This window comes from Psittacula echo, assembly GCF_963264785.1.
Source record: "Psittacula echo genome assembly, chromosome: 1".
Lineage (NCBI taxonomy): Eukaryota > Metazoa > Chordata > Aves > Psittaciformes > Psittacidae > Psittacula > Psittacula echo.
Genome location: NC_137735.1, coordinates 167,693,001 through 167,719,388, shown reverse-complemented (window position 1 = coordinate 167,719,388; position 26,388 = coordinate 167,693,001). Strand labels below are relative to the sequence as shown.

The 26,388-nt window shown below is 54.5% G+C and overlaps 1 protein-coding gene across 1 annotated transcript in view; it reads right to left on the bottom strand.

Moving 5' to 3' along the window:
- The window catches only part of SHANK3 (SH3 and multiple ankyrin repeat domains 3), a gene marked incomplete at both ends in the record, with an annotated part of 299,554 nt that overhangs the window by 22,056 nt on the left and 251,110 nt on the right, over positions 1-26,388 (bottom strand). The window contains 6 exons of the mRNA XM_080626849.1: positions 1,973-4,298; positions 15,576-15,681; positions 16,451-16,578; positions 19,460-19,483; positions 22,120-22,200; positions 24,720-24,855. Coding sequence (XP_080482975.1) covers positions 1,973-4,298; positions 15,576-15,681; positions 16,451-16,578; positions 19,460-19,483; positions 22,120-22,200; positions 24,720-24,855 — 2,801 coding nt within the window. The remainder of the gene's footprint in view (positions 1-1,972; positions 4,299-15,575; positions 15,682-16,450; positions 16,579-19,459; positions 19,484-22,119; positions 22,201-24,719; positions 24,856-26,388) is intronic.

The window sequence follows — 26,388 nt, the reverse complement described above, 5'->3', positions numbered from 1 at the left end:
ACACGGCCTGCGGGAAGCGCAGAAATTGAAGGGAGTAGCAACGAAGGACAGAAGGGGGTTAGAGAGAGGTAGAGGATGGAGGAGGGTGTCTCCTAGGAATGGAGCATACCTGCACATCTCTGCATGGGGCACAGGGTGATGTGGAGGCCAGGGCAGGAGCAAAGAAGGCTGCGGGGCTGTGGCCTGACACCACGTGAGCTCTGGGACACCAAAGGGGCCGAAGGCAGTGGCTCCTCCACCAGCCAGGCCCAGAACAGGCATCGGTAAAGGGCTGTTGCCTGGCATGGGGAAGCTCTTTGAGATGCCATCACCAACTGCCATGAAAAGCTGGCAATGTCCAAGTTCTCTAGGTGACTGAACATGCTCACAGTCAGCACTTTTTAGGATGAGGGCTGGTGTGCTGGATCTCAAAAGGGTCCCCAAATGCTGTTAAACTACATGCACCCATGTGGTTCCCCACTGAGCAGTGCAGGCAGGGACCTCATGTGAGACACCAGCCCCAGGGAATGGCCTTAACCTGCATCATGGGGCTGAGTCCTGAGAGATAAAACTGTAAGAGAGCAAGATCCATGGGTTTTGTTCCACACTGTGGTGGTAACCACAGCTTTGGTAGGTGCTGAGAGGTGGATCACTGGTGCAACCAGGCTGGCACTGCCAACACTGGCATGGAGACGTGAGCTGCTAAAGGCTGGAGCTACAGCGATGCTCCCCTGGGGATGTCACTACGGACACTCTGTCCCCCATGCTACAACATGAAACGTCACCAGCTGAGCTAGCACCACGTGGACTTGTAACCTATCACGGTGATGGGTTCCCAAAGGAAGGGCTCCCTTGAGCTCAGGGCTCCCTGCCCCAGCTCACTGCGACACCAGTGGGACCTGCTTACCGCAGCCATGCTGCTGCAGCAAGGCTGCAGATTCTGGGTCACTGCCTGCTGTGACTGAGTTTCCAAGACCTGTGAGGGTTTGCTCTCAAATCTCAGGCTCTAATACAGAGTCTTTGGTGGGTGAGTTGGTGAGAGCATGGGGCAAAGCAGGGACCAAGGCAGTGGGTGACCTGCACTGGTGACAACAGGGCAGTGTGAGGGGCATGGGGAGGTCCGAGCTGCTCGGAGAGTGTGATGGCCACAGCTCTGAGAGGCAACCTCAGTTCTGTGGGATGAGGGAACCCAGGCAGGGCTTTGTAAGAGAGAGTCTCCTGCATGCCCTGTGGTCTTTTTGCTGTGACTCTCCAGATCTCCTGGGCTGTCTGGGCTCTGTGCAGGAGAACAGGGAGTGAGAGGATCCACCACACTTCGGTGCTGTGCAGACATCTCTGAGCCAGCAGCTGTCCCAGTGGCCACCAGCCCGGAGCCATGTGTGACCCACTCCTGTGCCCAGCAGGACACGGGCTGCACCCCTGCAGGTAACCCTCCGCCAGAACACCTCCCTGTGGTCACCAGAGCCGGCTCGTGCCAGAATACAGGGCAAAGGAGGGCAGGTGCTGTGGAGTGCAGCCTAAGGGCTGTCACAGATCACCCTCATGATGCTCTAACTGAGCAGAGACCGACCAGAGCTCTACGGCACAGCTCGACAACATTTGGAGACCCTCTGGAATGAAAAAAGCACTAGAGAACCACACACCATTATCAGCTGATCAGGAGCAAACATGTGGAAGTGAAACCCACAAGTAAATACAGCAGCTAAACAGCAGCATCAAGACAAGGGACATGACACAACAGGAAGGCAATTCAAAGGGGAAAAGCGACAGCGTGAGCTCGCTACATGTAAGGTGCATAGAGAGGAGCCATGAAAAAGTGACACCAACTTCTGAGAGGCATGTCCCAGCATTGCCTCTCCCCTCACATCTCTGAAACACCCTTCAAGATCAGCCTGGGTTACTCAGCACAGTTAAGCTCCACTTACACACCTCCCTGTCCCCAGGAGCCTAAACCCTGCACCCGCCCACTCCCGGCCAGCGACCAGTGTCTTACCGTGCCGCAACCACCGGTGACTTCTTCCCGGGATCTAACGTGGACCCGGCTGGTTCCTCCCCCAGTGATCGTGTATCCTTGTTCAGTTGCTGTAGACGGGAACTTAGCTCACTGATCACAGTTGGCTTGTCATCATCAGCCCCATGGATTGGCCTGCTCTCCATGGGGTCCCCCCATAGCTTGGACCTTCTCTGAAAGAGGTAGCGTGGCCGGCCAATGCTGGCTGATGCCAGAGTGGCCGCATGTTGCTGGGAGATGAGCTCGCTGTCCGAAGACTGCTTCAAAAGTGGGTCCCTGAAAGTAACTGGCCCCTTGCTGAGCTGGGACTTGAGTTTTGGCTTTGGAGGCACTGGTGGCTTCTCGAGTATAAAAGTTTGTCCATCCGCAAAGGAAGTGTATGTGTCAGTAGGCTCCCCGCTCTCTGAGGACAATGTAGACATGCTGGAGACCGTAGAGATGGTGCTTGTGGTCTCCAGATGATGGTCACTTGAACTTCTGGTGTCCACCTCTTCCACTCCCGAGTCTGCAGCAGACTCTGGGGCTACGGGGGCATCAGAGGGCTTCCCTGAGGGTGTTCCGCCAGTGGTAGAAGGTGCTACTGCTGCCGCTGGTATGGATGGCGTGCTGGGCGTAGCCAGGTGGCTGACTGGTGTGCCAGGGGTGGTGACCAGTACCCCATTCGCAAACTCATCTGGTGGAGGTACCAGCCCTATCTTGGCCAGCTCCTCCCTGGTCTCTTCGTCACTTGAAGACAGCTGAGCTGGTGGGAGGGTAACCGTGTAGGGCTCCACTTCTTCCTCCGAACTCCCTTGTCCCAACGTCTTGTCAGAGGCTGGACTCACCGGAGGCTTTCCCATGGGGCTGGGCTGCGTCTCTGCTTTGGGGGACTCTGCTGGCTCTGTGCATGCTTCAGCGACAGCTGGTGTCTCCTCTTTTATTTCAAGTCCTATCTCATCTTGGCCATTACTTGTGGCATGAACCATGATGAGGCCAGCAGTCTTCTGCTGTGATGTATCCACTATGCTAATAATCATGGACTTCTTGTCTTCTTGTTTCTTCTCCTCCTTCCCTGGGGTTTCTGCTCGGGCCTCCATTTCTTTCCGCAGTGTGGACGGAGTCCCCCACGGGCTCTTTGCAGGGGCCAAAGTCCCAGACTCTGTTCCAATCACCCCTTTGCCTCCAGGAGAGTACGCAGGGGACACCAAGCTCTCCAACTCCCCCCGCTCTGGTTCTTTGGTTTGGATGTCCACAAAGAGGGGTGCTGCTCGGTCTGAGTCTGGGCTGTGGATTGGGGTGGGCGACCGGGATGGGACTTGAGTTGAGAGGGCCCGTTCCCTTGCGGCCAGCGCAAGCGCCAGAGGCGAGTTTGGATCCAAGGGCTTTCCTGTGAGGGGGTGAATGAACGTTGAGGATGAGCTGCTGATCAATGGCTTTAAAGCTGAGACAGGGGAAGGCAGTAGAACATCTCGGCTTCCTAACAACCGCTCATCAATAGACCTGGACTGCTGCAAGGACGGCATGTCGCTGCTGGGGGGGCTCCCCTCGACAGCCCCAACTGAGAGGAAGACAGTGGATTTCCGCCTCTCATCCAGACGACGGTCTCTGTCCTTCATGACTCCAGCAATGGCAGTGGCGAAGGGGATGCCTGTGGCTTCAACTTGAGCAATGCCGGCATGATGCTGATATTCAACACCACTCAGACGATGGCTCCTGCGGGTGGGAGAGGGCTCCCTTGAAAAGCCTCCAGTGATGGCCAGTGCTGCTCTCTCCTGTGCATCCTCCACTTGTAACTGCTTAACCAGAGGGCTCTTCTTCCTCTGTGGCTTGGTGGGAGCGAAAAGGCTGACGTTAAACTGACCCATGTTGGCATAAGGGTTGTCAATCACTCTTCCTTTCCTCTTCAGCTTCTCCGGAGGAGTCGCAGATGGGCCAGGGCGGGGGATCTCTGTTGGCTCCACGGGAAGATGAGAGGAATCCTGTAGGATTATCATGGATCGGGCCCTCTTTTGCCTTTCAGGGTAAGGAATGGAAGTCCTTGCCTGATCATACATCTCAGCTGCGCTAAGGACTTGAGGGAGTCCATGGAGTTTGGCCTCCAGGCTTGGCTTAAAGCTTGATCTTATGGTATCATAAGCTCTTCCTGGGGGTGGAGGTGGTGAGAAGGATGGAGGGGGGCCTGTGTCAAAGTAATATGGAGAAGGAGGTGGAGGTGGGGCTGTTTGAGGTGGTGGTGGAATCCCATGTCCTTCCCTAACAGTGTCTTGCATCGATGTGCTCCGGGGAAACTTCCCATCTAGCAAAGAAGCAGCAAGTTTCTCATCTTCACCTGGAAAACAAGAACAGTGAAGTCAGACAGGATGTCTCCAGACAGACCAGGTTGTGTCAGTCACCACAAATGGGATGTGACATCCCTTTCTCTCCCCTCTTTATAAACCCCTTTAAAAAGTGACTTTTCACTTCATCCTTCATTCGCCTGGTGCATGCGGTTGCATTCTGGCCCTTTGCTCATATTCACTTGGCACAGAGGGCAGCCACACTCCTACAACACCTTGTACTGGTTTAGATCCATCAGACAGTTGTGCCCAACATTCTCCAGGCAGGCTGCACGCTCTCAGACCAACCCAACAGAGACAGAATTGAACACTTGCTCCATCAAACCTCCCGACACCCAACTGCCAACGCGTGAGACAGTTGAGTGCAAGCAGGTTGTGCAACTCGCAGCCAAAGGTGCCACATCCCTGCTCCCGTTCTCGTGTCACACGTCCCCCTTCCCCACAACGAGTCACATACGGTTCTATGTGCGAGACTGAATTCTGAAGCAGGGTCTAGCAGAAACTTAAGTTATGTATTTCAAGAGTTGGAAGTACTCAAGGAAGCCAGATTCTGTCATTCTTACTAATAACTTACTACCTGGGTGCACCATGAGAGCTTTTTCAGGTATCATAGAATCCCAGCCTGGTTTGGGCTGAAGGGACCTTAAAGCTCCTCCAGCTTCAACCCCCTGCCACAGGCAGGGACACCTTCCACTAGAGCAGCTTGCTCCAAGCCCCTGTGTCCAACCTGGCCTTGAACACTGCCAGGGATGGGGCAGCCACAGCTTCTCTGGGCACCCTGGACCAGCGCCTCAGCACCCTCACAGGGAAGAGCTTCTGCCTAAGAGCTCATCTCAGTCTCCCCTCTGGCAGGTTAAAGCCATTCCCCTTGGCCTGTCCCTACAGGCCCTTGTCCAAAGCCCCTCTCCCGCTTTCCTGTAGCCCCTTTAGGCACTGAGAGCTGCTCTAAAGTCTCCCCAGAGCCTTCTCTTCTGCAGATACTTGTAATTATCTTGTACAGGTACTTGTAATACTTTGGCAAAGAGTATGAGAATCTTGCTAAGTAAAGTAATAGGAGAAAAAATCCATTACCACAGTAAGTACGGGGCAGGTACTTGCCTGGGCACAAGTGAATCAGCACAGCTTGCTCCAAATCCTGCCCTCCACACCAGATCCTGCTGTGCTCATCACTCACTTGATACAGTTCCTTCTTTTCAGTCTCAGCTCAGCTGTTTTCAAGGTTTTTGCTTTTCAGAGAATGCTGGAGCTGGCAGAGGGCCATATTTCAGCACAGCGGCACCGTGACCACCTGCTTTTTTGGTTCTAGTGCTTTTTCTGTAACATTCCCCAGCACTCAAAGTGCTTTGGCAACTGTGCCCTGTCTTACATGAGCAATTTCACCCAATGCCTGCAGATGCAGAGTTTGAAGGGGATAAAAGGAATATTTTGGCCAGTGACCAATGACCTTTACATCTCACCACATTGCTCAGACAATTGCTGTGCTCAAAGAGCAAAAATAGGCTGTTTTTGCTGAGCATCATTTGGGGATTTTTAATGCCAAGGCAACATAATGAACTGGAGACATGAAATGAGTTCATAGAGACACTGGACAAAGCATTGGAGGATGCATTTTTTATGGGCTATTATGAGCACAGAAACCTGGGAACTGAAGTCAGTAGCTGCCTGAGTGAGTATTCTGGAGAAATATCATATCCTTGCTGTGTTTTCACTCTTCCCTGGGCATCTGCTTAAGAGCAATGCTTACAACGGGATTCTGCACTAGGTGGAGCAGTGGCTGATTCAGATCAGACATCATCATGTTCTCAACAGCATGAAGATCCAAAAAAACACCCACATGCCTTCATGCTTATTTCTGCTTCTCCCACGGAAATGGGCAGGAGTTAAACCAAGGAGACTTATGCAGTACTGAGCTCTGTAACCATGCCCAGCCTGTTCCAGAACATGGTCTAGTGCCATTGGAGCTTGTTGCAGGGATGTGCTGACCGTCCTGTGGATTGGCACCACTGTGCTGACTACAGGAAATGAAAACCAAAATGCTGCTACACTTTCTTGTATTCCCTGATCTGCAAAGAGTGGCCTGGCCAACAGCTGCCAGACCAGAGGAGACACCAACTACCAACAGACACTGCTGCTCCAAGTTCTCAGCTGTTGACTGAAGAGTTGATGGATTGGTAGCCCCTGTTCTACCTTCTGTGTAAAGTTCTTATAAAGCATCAAAGGTGAAGAACTGCCAGTGAAGGCAGGGGAAGGGGACAGAGAATCTGAACATATTAAAGATGTGGGTATTAGTTTTTGTTTTATTTTAGGTACCTGCTTCTGCAAGCTCTGCTTTAGTTGAGCTATTCCCCACTTGTTATTTTTCTGTGTTGTGTTTTTCCTCCATTTTTTTTTTAAATGAGCACTACGGAAAACAGGATCTGAAGCACTACCAGTGACCAGCTGGAGATCTCAAAAGGACCCCGACAGGAACGGGCCAGCAGGATCTCCATGAATTCCCAAAAGGCCAGACACAGAGTCCTGCAGCTGAGGAGGAAGTTCCCTGTGCAGGAGGCTGTGGACTGGTGCCTGGGCAGCAGCTCTGGGGGTGAGAACCTGCGGGGCCGGTAGGCAGTGAGGGGGCAGAGGCTGACCCAGCGCCTCAGCAGCAGAGCCAACAGTGCCCGGGGCTGCCTGAACAGGAGCAAAGGCAACAGAGCAAAGAGGTTACCCCTCTCCTGCCCTCCCATGACACCACACTACAATGCTGCATCCAGTTTTTGGGCCCTCAACACAAGAAACACATCAACAAACTCAAAGGAGTTCAGTGGAGAGCTACCAAGACAGTCACAGCTTGCTCTGTCTGGAGAGGCTGAGGGAGCTGCGCTTGTTCAGCCTGCAGAAGGAATGGCTTTGGAGGGAACTTAATACCAGCCTTCTGGTACCTATGGGAGGCTACAAATAAGATAAAGCCAGGCTTTTCACAGTGGAGGACAAGAGGCCATGGTGGGGGGACAGGAGTCAACAGGCAAAACTGAGACAAGGGTTCTGACTAGTCAGAGGAGAAATATGATGATGAGGACAGTCCTGCAGTGGAACAGGCTGCCCAGAGAGGGTGGGTAGGCTCCATCCTCAGAGGTTTTCAAGACCAGAATGGATAAACCCTTGAGCAACATGAACTGATGGCACAGCTGACCCTGCTTTGAGATGGAGGTTGGACTAGAGACCTCCTCCTTCCAACCTGAATTATCTTTTGATCCTATGACAGAAGAACAGAGGTTTCATTACAGTTTTGGTTCCCAAGCTGACAGTCTCTACAACCCCACTCCCTGGAGTAGCATAGTGTCTGTTCCCTGTGACAACAAATGTCTCCTATTGCTCCTCCCTCAGGAGAGATCTCTGATGGGAGAGGGGGAGGAAAGCAAATTCTTGGCAGTCTTTCTCCACTACCTGCAGCTCACCACTGACACAGCTCCTCTGCTCATCCTGTCTGCATGCTTGCATCTGAGCCCTGCGTATACAACTACACCCTTTTACTCATGTGCTTCTCCTTCCCTCCGTGCAGCTTGCTCATCAGCTGAGACTGCCTCCATACTCCACTTCCCCACCTCCCCTCCAGTACAGCAGATCAAAGGAACATCCAGTCCCACGTGCTGCCTGTAGTGGCCAGTAATAATCCTGTGAAGAAGTGTACAGAGCACAAGGATGCAGAGGCTGTCAGCTCCCAGAGCTTGCTGATCCAGAGCTGCCTGAGTCACACTGCCTTGGTGCTTAACCCTTGGTAGACGTTCTTCCTCCAGCCCCGTGGCAGTGCTCTGGGAGCCCAGACAGCTTTCTTGCACTCCCAATATCCTGACCACTGAGCTCTGTGTTCCACCATACCAGTGTGCAGCATCACCTCCTCTTCTGTCTTCTGAAACTCCATCCATCAGTTCAATTCATAGAACCACAGAATCATAGAATCATAGAATAGTTAGGGCTGGAAAGGACCTCAAGATCATCAGTTCCAACCCCCCTGCCATGAGCAGGGACACCCCACACTAAACCATGTCACCCAAGGCCTCATCCAACCTGGCCTTGAACACCGCCAAGGATGGAGCATTCACAACCTCCCTGGGCAATCCATTCCAGTGCCTCACCACCCTCTCAGTAAAGAATTTCTTCCTTAGATCCAATCTAAACTTCCCCTGTTTAAGTTTGAACCTGTTACCCCTTGTCCTGTCACTACAGTCCCTGATGAATAGCCCCTCCCCAGCATCCTTGTAGGCCCCCTTCAGATACTGGAAGGCTGCTCTGAGGTCTCCATGCAGCCTTCTCTTCTCCAGGCTGAACAGCCCCAACTTTCTCAGCCTGTCTCCATACGGGAGGTGCTCCAGCCCCTGATCATCCTCGTGGCCCTCCTCTGGACTTGTTCCAACAGTTCCATGTCCTTTTTATGTTGAGGACACCAGAACTGCACACAATACTCCAAGTGAGGTCTCACGAGAGCAGAGTAGAGGGGCAGGATCACCTCCTTCGACCTGCTGGTCATGCTGCTTTTGATGCAGCCCAGGATATGGTTGGCTTTCTGGGCTGCGAGCGCACACTGCAGCCGGCTCATGTTCATTTTTTCATCGACCAACACCCTCAAGTCCTTCTCTGCAGGGCTGCTCTGAATCTCTTCTCTGCCCAACCTGTAGCTGTGCCTGGGATTGCTCCGACCCAAGTGTAGGACCTTGCACTTGGCATGGTTAAACTGCATAAGGTTGGCATCAGCCCACCTCACAAGCGTGTCGAGGTCCCTCTGGATGGCATCCCTTCCCTCCAGCGTATCAACCGAACCACACAGCTTGGTGTCATCGGCAAACTTGCTGAGGGCGCACTCAATCCCACTGTCCATGTCACCGACAAAGATGTTGAACAAGACCGGCCGCAACACTGATCCCTGAGAGACACCACTCGTTACTGGTCTCCAGCCAGACATCGAGCCATTTGACCACAACTGGAATGGTTTGTGTTGAAAGGATCTTAAAGCTCATCCAGTTCCAACCCCCTGCCACTGGCAGGGGCACCTTCCACTAGAGCAGCTTGCTCCAGGCCCCTGTGTCCAACCTGGCCTTGAACACTGCCAGGGATGGGGCAGCCACAGCTTCTCTGGGCACCCTGGGCCAGCACCTCAGCACCCTCACAGGGAAGAGCTTCTGCCTCAAACCTAATTTAATGCCAACCTGGCCTGTAAAGACCCTTCACAAGGCTTTCTTTGAATCCTGTTGCTGTGTTATTATGCTGTCTTATCCAAATTTTTCACTGCTCGCTCCCACTGTGACAGTGAATTTTGTAGAATATAGTCTCCATGACAGAAAGGAAGCCCTCCCTGATGTTTGAATGTGATCACAAGGGCAAAATGAAACCTCTCCCTTGACACAGAGAAGCGTTTGTTCATAGTTAAGCATGAGATTAATCACTTCTGAGTTCTATTTACAGGATACAGTTCTGCTTGGAGAGTCTAAAGTTGAACAAAGGCAACCAGTAACCCCTCAGGAGCCGGCTTGAAACTTGATTTCTGGGTTAAGGACTGCATTTATGAGTTGTGTTCAGTCCTTGCAGAGCAAGGCCTACAGCCTACAGAAATCCCCTTGGAAGCAGTGTCGAGGACAAGGGTCCTCCTAAAATGTGATGGAAGACTGAAACTATTTCAGATTTTAACTTGAAATGGAGAGAATCTGTTTGAATCTACCTGAAATGCTGGTGGCTGGAAGCACAGCTCTCTCCTACCCATCTCCTCTCCTACTAACTGAAGTTAACATTAACATTAACATTAACAGTTGGTTACCTGTTGTAAATATGTTCACTTTTCACTTTTATCACTTGCCTGTTGCTAAATGTCGCGTTGGGCAATGGGCAGACCTGGCCCAGGGATGGGTGGTCTGCAGAAGGAGCCTGACCAACTCCTTCAGCATTTGAAGCCCTTCTACACAACTTGGAGGTACCCCAAGACATAGCAGAGCAGCACTCCACCACCCATAGAATAGGCCATTAGCCAACAGGACAGGTCTCCAATGCTGAGCCTCAGCCAGACTCTCTTAACATGCAGCACAACACCAGGGAAAGGCAGCTCCTTCCAAAGGTAGCACACGAATTAGATTGTCCTTTCATTTCATCGGATCTTAACCCAGCAATTACCAACCTGCCCTTTGCTATTCCTATGCCTGGGAACAAGCACGAGGTCTGAGCCCTCCACGTCCTCCAGACGTCCTTCCACCACACACCAGTGATCTGCCAGATGACTGAAACCTTGTGTGCTATTCCATGTTCTCAAGAGGGGTGGTGGAGGTGGGAATGATCTCTGAGAAAAGACAGAATCTGTCTGTCACAAACAGTACAACACTTCATGTGATGCCCGGGACCTCCCTCTGTGCCTGGTCCATCTTTATGTGCATAACTGGAAGATTAAACTTCCATGACAAATCATGGAATCAGAAACAACCAGGTTGAAAAAGACCTTCAAGACCATCAAGTCCAACTGTTCCCCAGCACTGCCAAGGCCACCACTAAACCATAGAATCATAGAATGGTTTGGGATGGGGCACCCACAGCTTCTCTGGGCACCCTGTGCCAGTGCCTCACCGCCCTCACAGGGAAGAGCTTCTGCCTTACATCTAACCTGAACTTCCCTTTTCAATTTGAACCCATCACCCCTTGTCCTATCGCTACAGTCCCTGTAAAGTCCCTCTCCAGCATCCTTGTAGCCCCATTCAGACACTGGAAGCTGCTCTGAGGTCTTCACACAACTTCTACAGGCTGAACAGCCCCAATGTTCTCAGCCTGTCTTCCTATGGGAGGTGCTCCAGCCTCTGATCATCCTCCATGTCACTTAAGGGTCCTGTCTCCACGGTGTGTGAACACTCGCAGGGACGGTGGCTCCAGCCCTGCCCTGGGCAGCCTGTTCCAATGCCTGAGCACCCTTTGGGGAAGGAATTGTTCCTCAGCTCCATCTAAACCTGCCCTTGTGCAGCTTGAGGCCGGTTCCTCTTGTCCCATCCCTTGTTCCTTGGGAGCAGAGCCCAGCCCCTCCTGGCTCCATCCTCCTGTCAGGCAGTTGTAGGGAGCGATCAGGTCCCCCCTGAGCCTTCTCTTCTCCAGACTGAACCCCCCAGGTCCCTCAGCTGTTCCCCATCACACCTGGGCTCCAGGCCCCCCATCAGCCCTGTTGCCCTTCTCTGGACCCGCCTCAATTAACAGACGTGTTCCTCTGCTAACTGCCCTTGAGATTTTTTCTCTCAGTTCTCCTCAAACAGCATAAACTGTGTCTTCACAGTGGTGGAGTATATGCTTCCTACAAAGAGCAACACAACATCACCAGGATCAAACTAGAGGTCCGTGCACGCAGCAATAAAGAGCCTGAGCCAAACCAGAGCCTCCAGTGATCAGCAGGACCAGCAAACAGCCCAGCCTCCCAGCACAAGGAGGAAACTGGTCTGCAATGAGAGTCATGCTCTGGGGTGCATGCCTGAAGCAGCCTGGCAATGCCTCATGGCAACCCCTCTGCAGCTCACAGCACGCTTGGTGCATTGTTCATCTCCAAGGAGAACACAAAAACTCTCCATAATGCTTCTGGGCCCGTTGCCATAACAGCCTCAATCCCTGTGAGAATGGAACTGTGCATGAATTTGGGCTGGCTGACGAGGTGGCTCTCTCCAGAGCACTCCCCACTGTTTCCAGCCTTGTTTTCTCTGTGCAGGGATGGCAGAGCAGCTCCCAAAGCCACCCCTGAGCTACAGCAGAAAGGTTCCAATGCCGTGGCTCCACTCATGTTCAGAAGCAGAAAGGGCAAATCATGCCTGACAAATCTGGTGGCCTTCTATGATGGGGGGTAAGTGACTGTTGTCATCAAGCTGGACTTGTGCAAGGCATTTGACACTATCCTGCATGACATCCTTGTCTCTAAGTTGGAGAGACATGGATTTGATTGATGGTTGACTCCGTGAATGAGGATCTGGCTGGATGGTTGCACTTGAGTTGTGGTCAATGGCTCGATATCCAAGAGGCAACCAGTGACAAGTGGCATTCCTCAGGCATCTGTGTTGGAACCAGCATTGTTTAACAGCTTTGTCAGTGACATGGACAGTGGGACTGAGAACCCTCAGCACGTTTGCTGATGACACTGAGCTGTGTGGTGCAGTCGACACACTGGAGGGAAGGGATGGGATTCATAGGGACCTGGACAGGCGGGACTGTGTGAACCTCATGGAGTTCAACAAGGCCAACTGCAAAGTCCTGCACATGGCTCAGGGTTACTCCAAGGACAAACACAGGCTGGGGGACACAGGCTGAGAGAGCTGGTCTTCTTCAGCCTGGAGAAGAGGAGGCTTCTTAAGGGGAGACCTCAGAGCAGCCTTGCAATACCTGAAGGAGTCTAACAGGAAACTTGAAGAGGGGCTTGTGACAAGGGATGTAGGGACAGGACAAGGGGGAATGGCTTTAACCTGCCAGAGGGGAGATTGAGATGAGCTCTTAGGCAGAAGCTCTTTCCTGTGAGGGTGCTGAGGTGCAGGCACAGGGTGCCCAGAGAAGCTGTGGCTGCCCCATCCCTGGCAGTGTTCAAGGCCAGGTTGGACACAGGGGCTTGGAGCAAGCTGCTCTAGTGGAAGGTGTTCCTGCCTGTGGCAGGGGCTGGAAGTGGATGAGCTTTAAGGTCTCTTCCAGCCCAAACCAGTCCGTGATCCTAAACTGGGTAAGCATCACCATCCTCTGGCGCATCAGCCCCAGGCAACAACAGAACTGGCAGGAGAAGGAAAGCCCACTGCCCGTCAAAAGAGCAGGGAAGTAACAGTCTTGTGCTGGCTGCTGTGGCACGAAGCTTAAACTGCAGCTAGAATGATCCTGAGAACTTGTTTAGAAGAAGGAAAAGCATTGGGATTCACCCAGGATTGGGGAAGGACAGTCCTGGACCAGGATCAGGGTGAGCAGCCAGCCCCTTGCTGCATGCACTGCCCTGAGCTGGCAGACCAGGAGTTAGTGACTGGCTGAACACCAAGACAGCACTTGGTAAGGTGCATCTGCAATCTACAGCCAGTGCCTGGAGCCCGTTGTGGTTCTATCTGCTGTGGGGACACAAACTACTTCTATGGGTGCAGAACCACCCTCTGCAGCACCTGGAGATGTGCTGGGGAACCTCAGCAGCATCAGGGCAGCTCTGCAGACTCCCAGGTGTTTGCATCTTCTGATGCTGGAGCAGATGACGTGGCGGTTATCTTGGAAGTCTGACAAAGATTTCCATTTCTCTCAGCCTCCCCACTGCAATGCATTCCTGCACATTTTGTCAAAGAAATCCTCCCATCCTGCTTTCTCTGCAGCCTGTTGAGAGCCACCCATCTTCGTCTCAAGAAATTTTTAGACGCAAACATGGAATCTTTTGATCTTTTATCACAAGGCCCTGGGAATCTAAACCAGCTTTGTGATATGCAAATACTTCAAAGTCTTTCTTCACCAAAAACTCAAACCACCAAGCAACCCCTGCTTATTTTTCTGCTAGATTCTTACTTTTAGTAGTGATTTTTTATCATGAAGTCAACTGACTGTGCAGCGTATGAGCCTGTCACTGTGGGTGTGAAATGACAGCTCAGGAAGGACGCCTAAAACAAGCCAATTGCAACCCCATTTCTACTGTTTGGCTATTTTCGATTTTAGCTTATCTGGAATTCCACAGGAACGAGCTGATCTCTAAGAGGCACTGCTTCTGGTGTGTACTGGGGCAGGCAAACTGGAACAAGAAGTTGCTGGCCCCTCCTCAACAGGAATTGCTCCCTTTTCGTGCAGACAGACTCATGCCACTCTTGGATGGAGCACAGTGAAGAGCTACATGTGATTTTAGGGGAGTGTGAGTCATAGGAGAGGGCTGGAGCAGCTCTACTCTGAAGCCGGGCTGAAAAAGCTGGGCTGGGTCAGCCTGGAGAAGAGAAGGCTCCTGAAGGGGAGACCTTAGAGCAGCTCCAGTGCCTAAAGGGGCTACGGGAAACTTGGAGAGGGGCTTTGGACAATGGCCTATAGGGACACCTCCGTGCATCTCATCACCTCTCTGACCAGGTTCCAGTTCAGCTCCTGGGCGTTACAGGAGCTTCTGCCTTTGGATTTCAGAGCAAGACAGCAGCTTTACCAGCACGGTGTGTCAGTCCACATCAGAGCAGTCCTTGAACACCCAATCTTTTATGTTTTAAAGATTATCTCTTCCTATTTGTTTTCCAGATGAATCATACACACATATGATTCCCTCTAGCTATCTATTACTCTCAGAGCAATCTCATGTGGGACTACAGGTACCAGCCTCCCTCATATGAAGAGGAGCATGAGGCACATATGCACCGCTCTGTACTTGAAAAAGTACATTTTGAATACTAACCCTTGCAGTTTCCAACTAGTTTTTACATTCTTGCTGGGATCATCCTGCTCTCATCTGTAGGTCAAAGCAGAATTTACTTTCTATTCACTTATTTTGTGTCTTAAACTCACAATCTGTTTTGGCATCACTATTACCATCCAGTGATGCCTTAGGGGATCAACTGACACACAGCACAGCACTGTTCTCTCTGCCCTTTCCCTACTGCCCCTCAGCCTCCATGCAAGTGACCACGCACACTCCTGCACCTTCAGACCCTGCCAACACCCGGATAAAACACACAAAATCCAGACAGAAAAGGAGAACCTCCCACAGCCATTGTGCCACCAGCCCTTGCTCACTGCCTTGTACTCCCATCTCCCTCCTCCAGCACTTTCAGGTTTAGTTGCACCATAAACCTTTTGGGACACTGTCTAAAGATCCCAGTGTAGCCCATGGACTTCATGTAGTTTGCTCGAGACCCTGCCCTGTTTTTCCTTATAAACCCCCCATTGTTTCCTGCTCCTGCGTCAGCCTGTGACACTCATGGTCTGATGCTCAACCACCACATGCTCATCACCTCACACCCCCGACTACTCCATGGACTGACAGACCCCCCACAACCCTCATATGCCAACATGGAGGTTGGACAGGTTTCCCTACCCGAGCAGCGCCATGAAAGGACTGAGAGGGACCCTGGGGGTTTTCCATCCACCCCCCTGCTCAGAGCACGATCAGAGTCAGAATCAGAACAGGCTTCTCAAGGCACAGGTGACCTTCCAAGCAGAGATCACATGAAACATCCCCTTTACAAAGCTCTTTAGCTACAAGCCAGTGGAGAGTGTTGAGCTATTCCTGCTGATTCCTGCACAGGCACAAAGGCTCTACAGGGATGTTCTATCCTCTCAAGGAAGGGACTTCCCCCCCAAGCCTGCCTTACCTACAGATTTTGTCCGTGGAATTCCTTTGCGCAGTGACACGTGGGGCTTCTCAGCTCCCGCAAGGACCCCGGAGTGTGCAGCCATGCCCTGGCGTTCAAAGAGTGACTGCAAGAGAGAAAAGGGACATTTCCAGTCTCGATGGCAGCTGAAAGGACACTTCACCTCAGATCACCCCATCCCTCAGGCAGTGGGTGAAGCTCTGCCACAGCCCCGGCGTGGGGAGGCTTCCCAGGGACATGGATGGAGCCTTCCCCACCTCTGCCTTCAGGTGACCAGAAGAGCTGCCCCATCCAGCACCTCCCAAACTCTGCTGGTGCCCTTTGAAGGGTTAATCCTCCCTCTCTCCCCCTGCCTGCTCCCCTGCCTGCTCTCAGGCCCTTTGTGTAGCTGCACAGTGCTGCTGACTCCAGCAGCAGTTTCCTCCTGTGGGAAGGCTCCACTCGGGCCACTCTCTCTGCTCAGAAGCTGCCTGTCCCATTTTACCTCCTGCTCCAGAAGCTGCCTCCCACCACTTGCAGCACTTTCCCAATCCAGACAGGCTGGAGCTGGCAGCCCCACTCCTACTTCCTCCATGCTTCCCCTCTTGATTCCTCCTCATCTCCAGTTTGGCATCCAGAAAATCCCAGCCAAAGCTCTCCCGCTCAGCTTTCCACACTCTTTTTAGAGCAGCTCTTACGTCCTCCTCGTGGCAATCCCGTGCTGGTGACCAAATGCCCAACAGCCAGGGTTCTGCTCCATGTCCCAGCCTCCCCACAGCCTCTCTCCTCCTCCTTTCCCCAAGGTCCCCGTCCCAGGTCCGTGGTACTGGCGGCACTCAGCACTGGTCATGGCACCATGTGCCCCCATTCTCCCACCACAAGCCCTCCTCTCTCACACTGATTTCTGCTGGCGTGATCCGCCGGCTTGTTGGTCGCTGCTTCACAGTGGCTGCCCTGGAATCTGCTTCGACGATGTCTGCCCTCAGTGCTGGCTCGGCGGCTGCCAGAATCTCATCCAGCTTCTCTGGAAACCCAAACACACAAGACAAGGAGTTAGCAAGGGCCAGAGCTCTGAGGCAGCTCCCCAGCCACAGCCCTGCCCCTGCAGCGTGGCCAAGCTGGGAGTCACCTCCTGCAGGGAGAGTGGCTCCAAGGCCTGTTGAACACTGAGGTGAGGATGCAGCCGGTTCTCCCCTTCCCAGCCTAATGAAGGCTAATGAAGATTTTGGAGGTGTTTTGGAACCACCCACCCACCACGATGCACAACCAGGCTCAGTTTTGGGACCTGGAGTGGCGGCACTGTGCTGTGCCATGCCATGCCATGTTGTGTAGTGTTCCCACCTCAGCTGCACCCTGCCTGGCCTGCCTGAGCTGTGGGGTCTGTGCCCGAGGGGACCATGCTTTGAGCAAGCCTCCATCCTTACACTAAAAGAGCAGATTTTTGCCCAGAGATGCTGTTGATATTCAGAATGAGTTCCCCATGTTGGGTGAGGGAAGTGTGGGCAAGGGGAACCCAGTGCCACAGGGATCACAAGCAACACAGGAGTCCGTGGGACTCCACAGGACTCAGTCAGATTCCAGCACAACCAGTGTGACTCCAGTGTCTGCCTGGGACAAACTGGGATGTTTCCTCTCCAAGTGAACTCATGCACCCGAACGGCCCTGACAGGAATAACCTGGCCCCCGGGCACCCCCATGTCCAAGGGTGCTCAGGTGGCGGGGCCTGTCCTCCAGCCATGCACCACATCTGTGCCTCACTGCTTGCCAGCCTGCAGCACTCACTCACACAGCACCAGCCCTGCCTGTGGCAGGGTCTTCTGCCTGGGACTGTAAAGTATCCCCAGACTTAGGACATGGGGAAGGGCAACAAACAGATGCTGGCCCCTCTCACCACTGACCCCCTCAGCTCCCTCTGATGGAGCCAGGCAAGGTCTGATGCAGCTAATGCAGGCTGCGGGGCTGGTGCTGTGGCTGCCCTGGCTTCGGGAGCTACCAGGACAGGCCCAGTTCAACCTGTGGGCTTCATGTCATAAATGTGTCAGCAGGCCCTGGAGCGTGGCCTCATGGTGCTGCACTGGAGCCGATGTGACTGCCATGGCATTCGTCACAACTGGACCCCTCCACTTCCATGGCACAACCAACGCTCTGTCCCAGTAAACTGCCCAGGGAATCACAGAATCATGGAACGGTTTGGGTTGAAGGGACCTTAAAGCTCCTCCAGTTCCAGCCCCGTGCTGCGGGCAGGAACACCTTCCACTAGACCATGGAAATGGGAGAACATGAGCACTGATCTCTGCTCTGCCTGGGTTCAGGTTAAGGCATGTAACTTCTGGCTGTTGGACTTGGGACTATGAAACACCACAACTGTGGTAAAGGCTTTGCTGGTCCTCAGGATATGGGTGCCCTGGGGTGCTGTGACCATCAGCCTGTGCTCCTCCTACAACAGCCTCCCGGGACTCATGAGCCACTTAGCAAACTAAAACTGAGGCCCAAGTGCTTCAGAAGCCCAACCTGGAGGGGCGAGCCCTGCGCAAACATTGATGCCAAGCTGTCTTTGCCAAGAGGACTAGTCCTCTCTGGGACCAGGTATCCACACTTAGGGGCAGGTATCCACCAAGGCCCTGGGGCTAAGAATCTGCACCTGCTCCAAGAAACAGCCCGGGCCAGTTCTACTTCCCATCTCTCAGTGCCATTAAAGCACAGGGAGACAAATCACCCCTCACTGCACTTCGTACCTGCTGTGCCCTTGCAGGAGGTGGAAGAGCATCCAGGAGCGGACCCTGTCTGTCTGGGCTGCTGGGGTGGGAGATGAGGAAGTGCTGTAGACACCTTCAAGAGAGAACCCCCAGAAATGGGTGCACCCTCATGTCCAAAGTGGCAAGAGCTCTCCACCATGCACTTGGAGATGGCCATCTTCAACATCAGGACACCCATGGTGACCTCCAGCTGATCATTCTGACTCATGGGACCTCTGCATTGCCTCACCTCTGGGTATTGACACATCTGCTCAGTACAGAGGTCTGGGGAGGTCCCTTCAGAGATCCAGCTCCCCCAGAGGAGGCCACGGAGCTGCTGCGAGGGCTGGAGCAGCTCTGCTCTGGAGCCAGGCTGAAAGAGCTGGGCTGGGTCAGCCTGGAGAAGAGAAGGCTCCTGAAGGGGAGACCTGAGAGCAGCTCCAGTGCCTAAAGGGGCTGCAGGAAAGCTGGAGAGGGGCTTTGGACAAGGGCCTTTAGGGACAGGCCAAGGGGAATGGCTTTAACCTGCCAGAGGGGAGATTGAGATGAGCTCTTAGGCAGAAGCTCTTCCCTGTGAGGGTGCTGAGGCGCTGGCCCAGGGTGCCCAGAGAAGCTGTGGCTGCCCCATCCCTGGCAGTGTTCAAGGCCAGGTTGGACACAGGGGCCTGGAGCAAGCTGCTCTAGTGGAAGGTGCCCCTGCCAGTGGCAGGGGCTGGAAATGGATGAGCCTTAAGGTCTCTCCCAACACAAACCATTCCATGGTTCCATGATTCTATGCTGACAGCCTGCATGGCAGCAGGAGAGGCAGTACTTGCACTGCTGGACCCAGCAAAGACCACGGCTGCCATTTCATCCGACTGAGCTAGAGGCCTGACCTGGGGCTGAAGGAGGCCGTGCTTCAATCCCCATACAAGGGGACATCCCTGTGCAACGTATTTCCACCACGGAGCAACACAGAGCAAGCACACCACCAGGAGTCAGCCCTGGCTGGTAAATGGCCATTTCTGCCTGTGTCCTGAAGGATCCCAACACAATCAGGACAACCAGGGGATGTGACTGGTGCCGGTGCCTTGGGTGCAGCCTGTGTGCTGTGGCCTGGGTGCTGTTTGGGTGCTACCTGCATGGCTGAAGGGGAAGGACCCCCAGGACGTGCGGTTTGGTTTCACTCACCCCCTTTTCTTCTCCGCATGGAGGCTTGGAATCAAGAAACAAAAGACAACATGAATGGCATGCACAGTTCCTGCATTCATTCTGAGCTCCAGCCTTGCTGCCTGCCTGCTGTGCCTCTTCCTGCAAGCCCTCCTGCCTCCCAGCATGCTGCAGGATCTGGCCCTGGCAGAGGAACACATCCCGGCCTCGCTTTGGCTCTGGGAATGAAGGCAGAGGAGCAGCACCTCGAGCATCCTCCTTGTACTCCTTGGAGGGAAGTCAAGTGCTCATCCGGACCCCATGGGCAGGGATTGGCACCAGCTCTCTACCAGCCCCACCACAGGGACAAGCCTTCCTCCTCTTCCTCAGACTGAGAAAGCTGAGGGGAGGTGCCATGTCAGAAGGAAGTACGACCAGGAAGAGGTCTGGACAGCATTTAATGCCCAAGCCATGGAGAAACTCTTTTAAGAGCTTTCCATCACTCCCTGCTCTCCAAGGCAGGAGATCGCAATCTGTGCATCTCCCACAGACAGTTTCCTCGGCATCCAGCAAATGGCAGGACTGCAGGACAGGAGTGCTTTGTTAGCAGCTTCCTGGGAATCTGCTTTTCCAAGGGCACTGGCACAACACGCAGCAAGAAAACATTATGGTACAGCTACAGTCACAAGGGATGTTCTGCAAGCTGCAGGACAGGGACAGGATCCAAGCAAAAAGGGGCAGGGACCCTCACAGGGGCAAAGCTCCCTGTAAGAAGCTGCAGGTAGAAATGTCCCTTTCCCCAACACCACTGTTGCCTCAGAAGAGGACATCGGGCTCTAATCCTTCACAGTGCTAAGGTGTGTGGATGAGAACCTGCACAAAACCTCCCCCTTGGCAGTAAAAGCTGGAGGATCGACATCAGAAAACAAAGAGCGGGAGGAAGAACCATCCCCCATTTTCCCTGGGATGTGTGCTGGGCCTGGCTACAGCTCACTCCCTGATCCACAGGACATGAGGCAGGGACTAACCACTGCAGTTCCCTGGAAAATCCGTGGACTAAGACCAGTCACTATCCACAATTCTCCCCCACCAGGAGAAATGGGCAGCCGCTGCTCCTGGTCCCTCTCCAGATAGAAGAAAGGCAGCGAATAGATGCAGAACCCTCAGGCAGACCTGGAGGACTCATCTTTAACAGACTTGCTGGCAGGGATGGTTCTCTGCTTTTCGTGACTTCTCTTTCCACCAGCTTGTCCCCCCTCAAGCCCAGCAGCCCTGCTTCCCAAAACACACATACAGGGCTGTCATGGCCATGTCCCAGTGGCTGGGGTGCCTGTCTTCCAGCGAAGGCGCCCGCATGACACATGCCAGGCTTTGACTGGGGCCCTATGTTCACCACAGATGGACACGTGCTGCTGGGAAATGTGTAACGTGCTGCCTGTGTGTGCCAGCAGCCACCCTCATGCTGGTAGGAACTGCTCTCAAGGCCAGCAAGTGAGAGAGAAAACATGATCCCTGGGGTCTGTGCAGTGTCCATGCAAAAGGAAGAGCAAAAAGTGGAAGAAACAGGCTATTCTGAAGCCTCTCCTAATGGCTACCAGCAAACACAGCGCCTTCAAATTTAGGTATAAGGCTCTGGAGAAGAGGAAGCAGGCTGGGGTGAAGATCAAGGCAGTGGGCTCAGCACATAAATCACAGTGGTCATCAACCAGCTGATGCAAACCCTAAAATGCTGAGATTTGTCCCTTCAAACCCATATTTGAGCATGAGTCAGAGCCCTAAAGGTCTGTGCTTTCAGGAGAACCCTGCAGGGTTGTAAAGCCTGGATGTGCAGGTAGGACAGGGAGTGGACCCCAAAAAAGAGAGGGATAGTGGGGTCTCCGTTGAGGCTCATGCCTCTCGGGTGGGTCTCCCACCAGGCAGGACAGGAATCTGCCACGCACAGCCTCTGTGCCACGGCCAGCAAGCACATCTGCACCCATCACCGCGTCTCCGCACGGCAACACCATCCACGCAGCCAGCAGCAGCGTGAACACCGGCACAGCCATGGCTCTCTGCTGGTGGGAACCACTGGGGGTAACCCAGTGCTACCGGGAAGGTGGAGGCTCAGTGAGGTCTCCAGGATAGCTGAGGTGCTCTGGCACAGGGCATGGGGAAGCGAGGATGGGGTGGGGGTGGAGAGGCTTTAAGAGAATACAAGAACATGGAGATGGAAGCTGGGATACCAAAGCATCTGGAACCGTGGGCTGGCTCTGTAGTGACAGCAGAACGTGTGAGTGTGTGTGCACGGGTGTGTGTGTGTGTGTGTGTAAGCGGGAAGTGCCGAGGGGGGGTGCAGCTAACCCGGCAGGGAGAGGAAAATGGGAACAAGGGGCTGTTTGTGGTGCAGGAGGAGCAGGGAATGGAGAGACAGATGCTCCTCAGGCACATGGAGCCTGCCGGGGAGGCAGCACAGAACAGGTAGGCTGGCTCTATGGGGGGGTCCTGCACCCCTGTGATGGGCTTTCAGCCTCGCTGTGTCCCATATGCTGCTGAGCACGATGGAGACCTGACTGCAGGAGACGCGTTGCCTCGTGCTCGTGCTCCCACTGGCAAACAGGTCCTGCTGGCTCCAGGCACAGCCCCGTGCGCTCCCTGTGCTCCCGGCTCCATGCACGGCCCCGCATGCTCCCCGTGCTCCCGGCGCGATGCCCACCGCCGCTTACCCAGCTCCTCCAGCTCCGCTGTCATGGACTTGGAACGCAGTGTCAGGGTGGTGCTGGGCGCTCTCTTAGGAGGCGGCGGAGCTGAAAGGAAGAGAGACGGCATTTTGCATTTCTTGTCCAGGAACTTACGAGGAGTGGCCAGATGCAGGTGCCACTTCTTCTCTACAGCCTGGATCTCCTCGTACTCGCGGGATGAGGAGTCGCACTGCTGCAGGATCTTATTGAGGCTGCGCGTGGAAGCAAACTTCTTCATGGTCTCGGTAGCACAGTCCGGGGGCACGGGGCCGGCCCCGGTGTGGAGGGGCCGGTGGCTCCCGCAGGCCCCCTCAGCCCTCAGCAAAGGAGGAGGAGGAGAGTCCAAGTCATGTCCCCAGCTGTACCTGCCCCCCTGCAGCTACTGGAGATGCTATGAACGCCTCTCGCCAATTAGCTGTGTCCCAGGCAGCTGCCTGCCTGCCTGCCTGTGGGACTCAGCAACCAGCTCTGATGGCTGCTTCCCCTCCGCACGCGCCATGGGTGGAGGGTAGGAGGCAGAAACGCATCCAACAGGCCAGGGCTGTGTCTCTCATTCCCGCCTCGGCGCGGCGCATCCCGGCGCAGCACAGCACAGCCCAGCACAGCACATCCCACCCACCATGCGCTGCGTCCGGCCCGAGGCTCCGTGCCCTAGCCAAGGGCTGGTGGTGTCCGGCGGCGTGTCCCCAGGGGCTGCCTAGCCTGGCCGGCCCGCAGGGCTGCCCCCGAGGTGCTGCATGCCATAAGCCCACCGAGCAGGGACCAGTTGAAGGCTCTTTCTCTTCACTTGGGGCGCCTCCTCCTCCTCCTCGCTGACAAGGCTGGATTCAACGCTCAGGCATTGCCATGGCAACCAGAGCTCCAGGCTTTGCCTGCATCAGAGACCCCATCAGGGGCGGATTCAGCCAGAAAACGCCAGTCCCACACAGGCCTCCATCTCCCCCAGAAGAAGGTGGGGACTTAGATGGGTGCCTTTGCTGTGGTCCTGCAGTGGGGACTTGGCTCCGTTCCCAGCACCCTGTTCTGAACAGCTTCCATCCAGCTCCATCGCCTCAGGGCAGCAATGGGCAGCGACAGTAGCGGCAGGCAGCAATGGGCAGCCACCGGCAGCTGCTCACTGGCTACAGGGCTGGAAGCACCAGGAGAAGCAACAAGCGGTGATCCCAGCACCGATTCCCTCAGCCTTTTCCACTGACTCGTACTTTCATGCTGTGACAATATAATTGCAGCTCTTGGTGTCAGCACAGAGCTGCCTCCTCCCTCCCCACGTGCCTCCCACCCCCCATGCCAGGCTCTGCCCCACAGCTGCCTCCCCACACACCCCACAGGCTGCTCCCAGCTCTGTGCTGCCAGCTGCTCTAGATGTGCCCCTGCCTTCCATAGCCGTAGGCCATGATGTGTTCCCCACTGCATACAGCTGACAGCCTCCCATCCAGCTGCCCTCTATATTGGCCCTGCACTCCTCAGCTGGATGCCCTGCGCACCGAGGGCTGTCCTGCAGGCCAGGAGCACATAAGCCCACCACCAAACTCTCCTTCAGGCCTCACTTCTAGCCAATGGTCTCAGCTCTGCCCTGGGAATGATGGGGTGAACAAGAACCTTCTGGGGGCGCACACATATGCCCAGTAGCCCCAAGACTGGCCATGACCACAGAAGCAACCAGGCCATGGGCAGCTCCCAGGCACAGCAACTGCCTGAGAGAGGACAGGCTCCAGCCTGGCACCCCACACCACCATTGGGTCTGTCCTCCACCCTGGTATTCCCTGTGCTCCTGTGGGCACCATCCTTCATCCTGAAACCCCCACAGGGACAGTTCTCCAACAATCCACGTTTAGCGGGGGCAGCTCTCCATCACAGCCTCCCTCACACACCAAAGCCAATTCTTTAACGCGACACCCCCTGCCTGCCGGCGCAGGGGCTGTTGCCCACCCTGACACCCCTCAGGGCAGGGGGAGTCCCTGTCCCTGCTCTGCAGCACTGGCTCCCACTGGCACCACAGGGTGCAGGCACAAGAAGCAGCTCCGCTCCTGAGAAGGTGTGAGAGTGTCTCCCATGTGAGAATGGAGCTGTTGGTGTCCCGCAGCCTGGCTGAGGATGGGACCTGCTGGTTTTCTGGACAGCAGCTGCAGTGCTCTGCTGCTGCCCTGCTACTAGACTACCATCCCCGTGCCCCTGTCTTGTTCCCAGCCATAGCCACCAGCGCATCCTGGTGTGGCAGCACTGCACGTGTGGGGGTTTCTATGCCCAGGATGGGCAATTGTCCCCTCGTGCCCTCCTTCCTCACCAGCTGCAGCTCCACAGCCTCATGGTGCCCACCCATATAGTAGGTGCACGCAGCAGGCTCATGCAGCAGGTGCATCGAGTGGGCTCATGCTGCACTCGTGCAGTGGGCTCACACTGTGGGTGCATGCAGCAGGCTCATTCAGTGCCTGCATGCAGCAGGCTAATGCAGTGGGCTCATACTGTGGGTGTGTGCAGTGGGCTTGTGCTGCGGCTCCTCCCAGCAGCGCCACAGGTCTCTGCACGGCTGCTCGCATTCAGGCCACACAACCCCCATTGGGGAAAACACACAACTCCAGACCTACCCTTCTTTCGAACAACTTCTTCTGATTCTGGCTTGCGGCTGACAGAAACAACCTTCATCACCAGGTGGTTCCCCCCCTGCCGGATCAAGGAGACGACCTGCTTGTGCCCCACTTTCACCACGTTGACGCCATTCACCTAGGACACAAACAAAAGAGCAGCGTAAGGGCTGGCTGCCACAGAGCCCATGTCCAATGTCTAGCCATGAGATGTGATGATTTTGCACCTGGTTTTACAGCCCAGCACGTTCTCATATTTCAGATATCCCTGTGGGATGTCACAAGTGACCACAACCTTCTGGAGAAGCAGAGGAAGCTGCAGCAAGGTCAGTGTAAACCTGTGCACGCAAGTGGCAGGAGGGACCTCCTGTTCCTACTGCCCTCAAAGGCAGACCCCTAAACACTGGGCACTTCCTAGTGCTGCCGGGAGGATGGGCAACCACAGGGGGGGCTTCTGGACCTGCAAGTCCTGCACTGTTCCTGCAGGAGCTGGAAGAGGTGCTGCAAGAGCCACAGAGCACATGGAGGGGTATAACCCCCCAATCCACGCAACTGCCCTGTCCCCACAGCACCAACCTGTGTGTGCAGAGACGCAAACTGCTCCCTCAGCTATCGACACGCTGATCTGCTCCTTCCAGTGTCTACAGGACACACACTGAAGCTCATTGCTGTGGTTGTTTTTAGTGTTAATATAACCTATTGGCTCCTTGGACAACAAGCGCTGGGCTGAGAGGACAGGTCAGGCAATCCCTGAGACACAAACCCCAGAAATACAGGAAAATGCAATCAGTACTTGGTATCTACCAAACACCAACCAACACCAGGTTCTCCACAGGTGTTAACAGATGGACCCTCACCATTGGTAACAGAGGTTTAGATGTAACAGGGATGAGTTTGGGTTGAAGGGACCTTTAAAGCTCATTCAGTCCCAACCCCTGCTACAGGCAGGGACACCTTCCACTGGAGCAGCCTGCTCCAAGCCCCTGTGTCCAACCTGGCCTTGAAAACTGCCAGGGATGGGGCAGCCACAGCTTCTCTGGGCACCCTGTGCCAGCGCCTCAGCACCCTCACAGGGAAGAGCTTCTGCCTTAGATCTAACCTGAACTTCCCCAGTTTTAGTTTGAGCCCATCACCCCTTGTCCTATTGCTACAGTCCCTGATGAAGCTACAGTCCTGTCTCCAGCATCCTCATAGCCCACTTCAGACACTGGAAGCTGCTCTGAGGTCGTCACGCAGTCATGCAGCTGTAAGATGCCAACCTGGCCTCTACTGTGCAACTTCATCTTCTGCTGGGTGCTCCTTGGCTGTCTGGAGCAGCTCAGGGAGATCAACACTAGCTTTACCCAGCACACTAAAGGCCAGCTGTGAAGGACAAGAAGGACATGACACTGGCCAGTAAGCACAGAGTCCCTGTGCCACGCTTGCCTGGGAGCCCTGACTTGACGCTGTGACTCTCTGAAACACCCTTGGCCAGAGGACGTCAACCCAAAGCCACAACCGAAGTGGCCAGAAATGTGCCAGAGCTGGGTTAAGTTCCCCAGTCTGCAAAGGACAGCTTGGTCACTGGTGTGGAAATATGAGGAATCTGTCCTTTGGGAAAACAAACATCTCTGCATTGTTTAAAACAGAAGGAACAGCACATGAAATGTGTTCCAAGTCTCCAGGTCTTTTC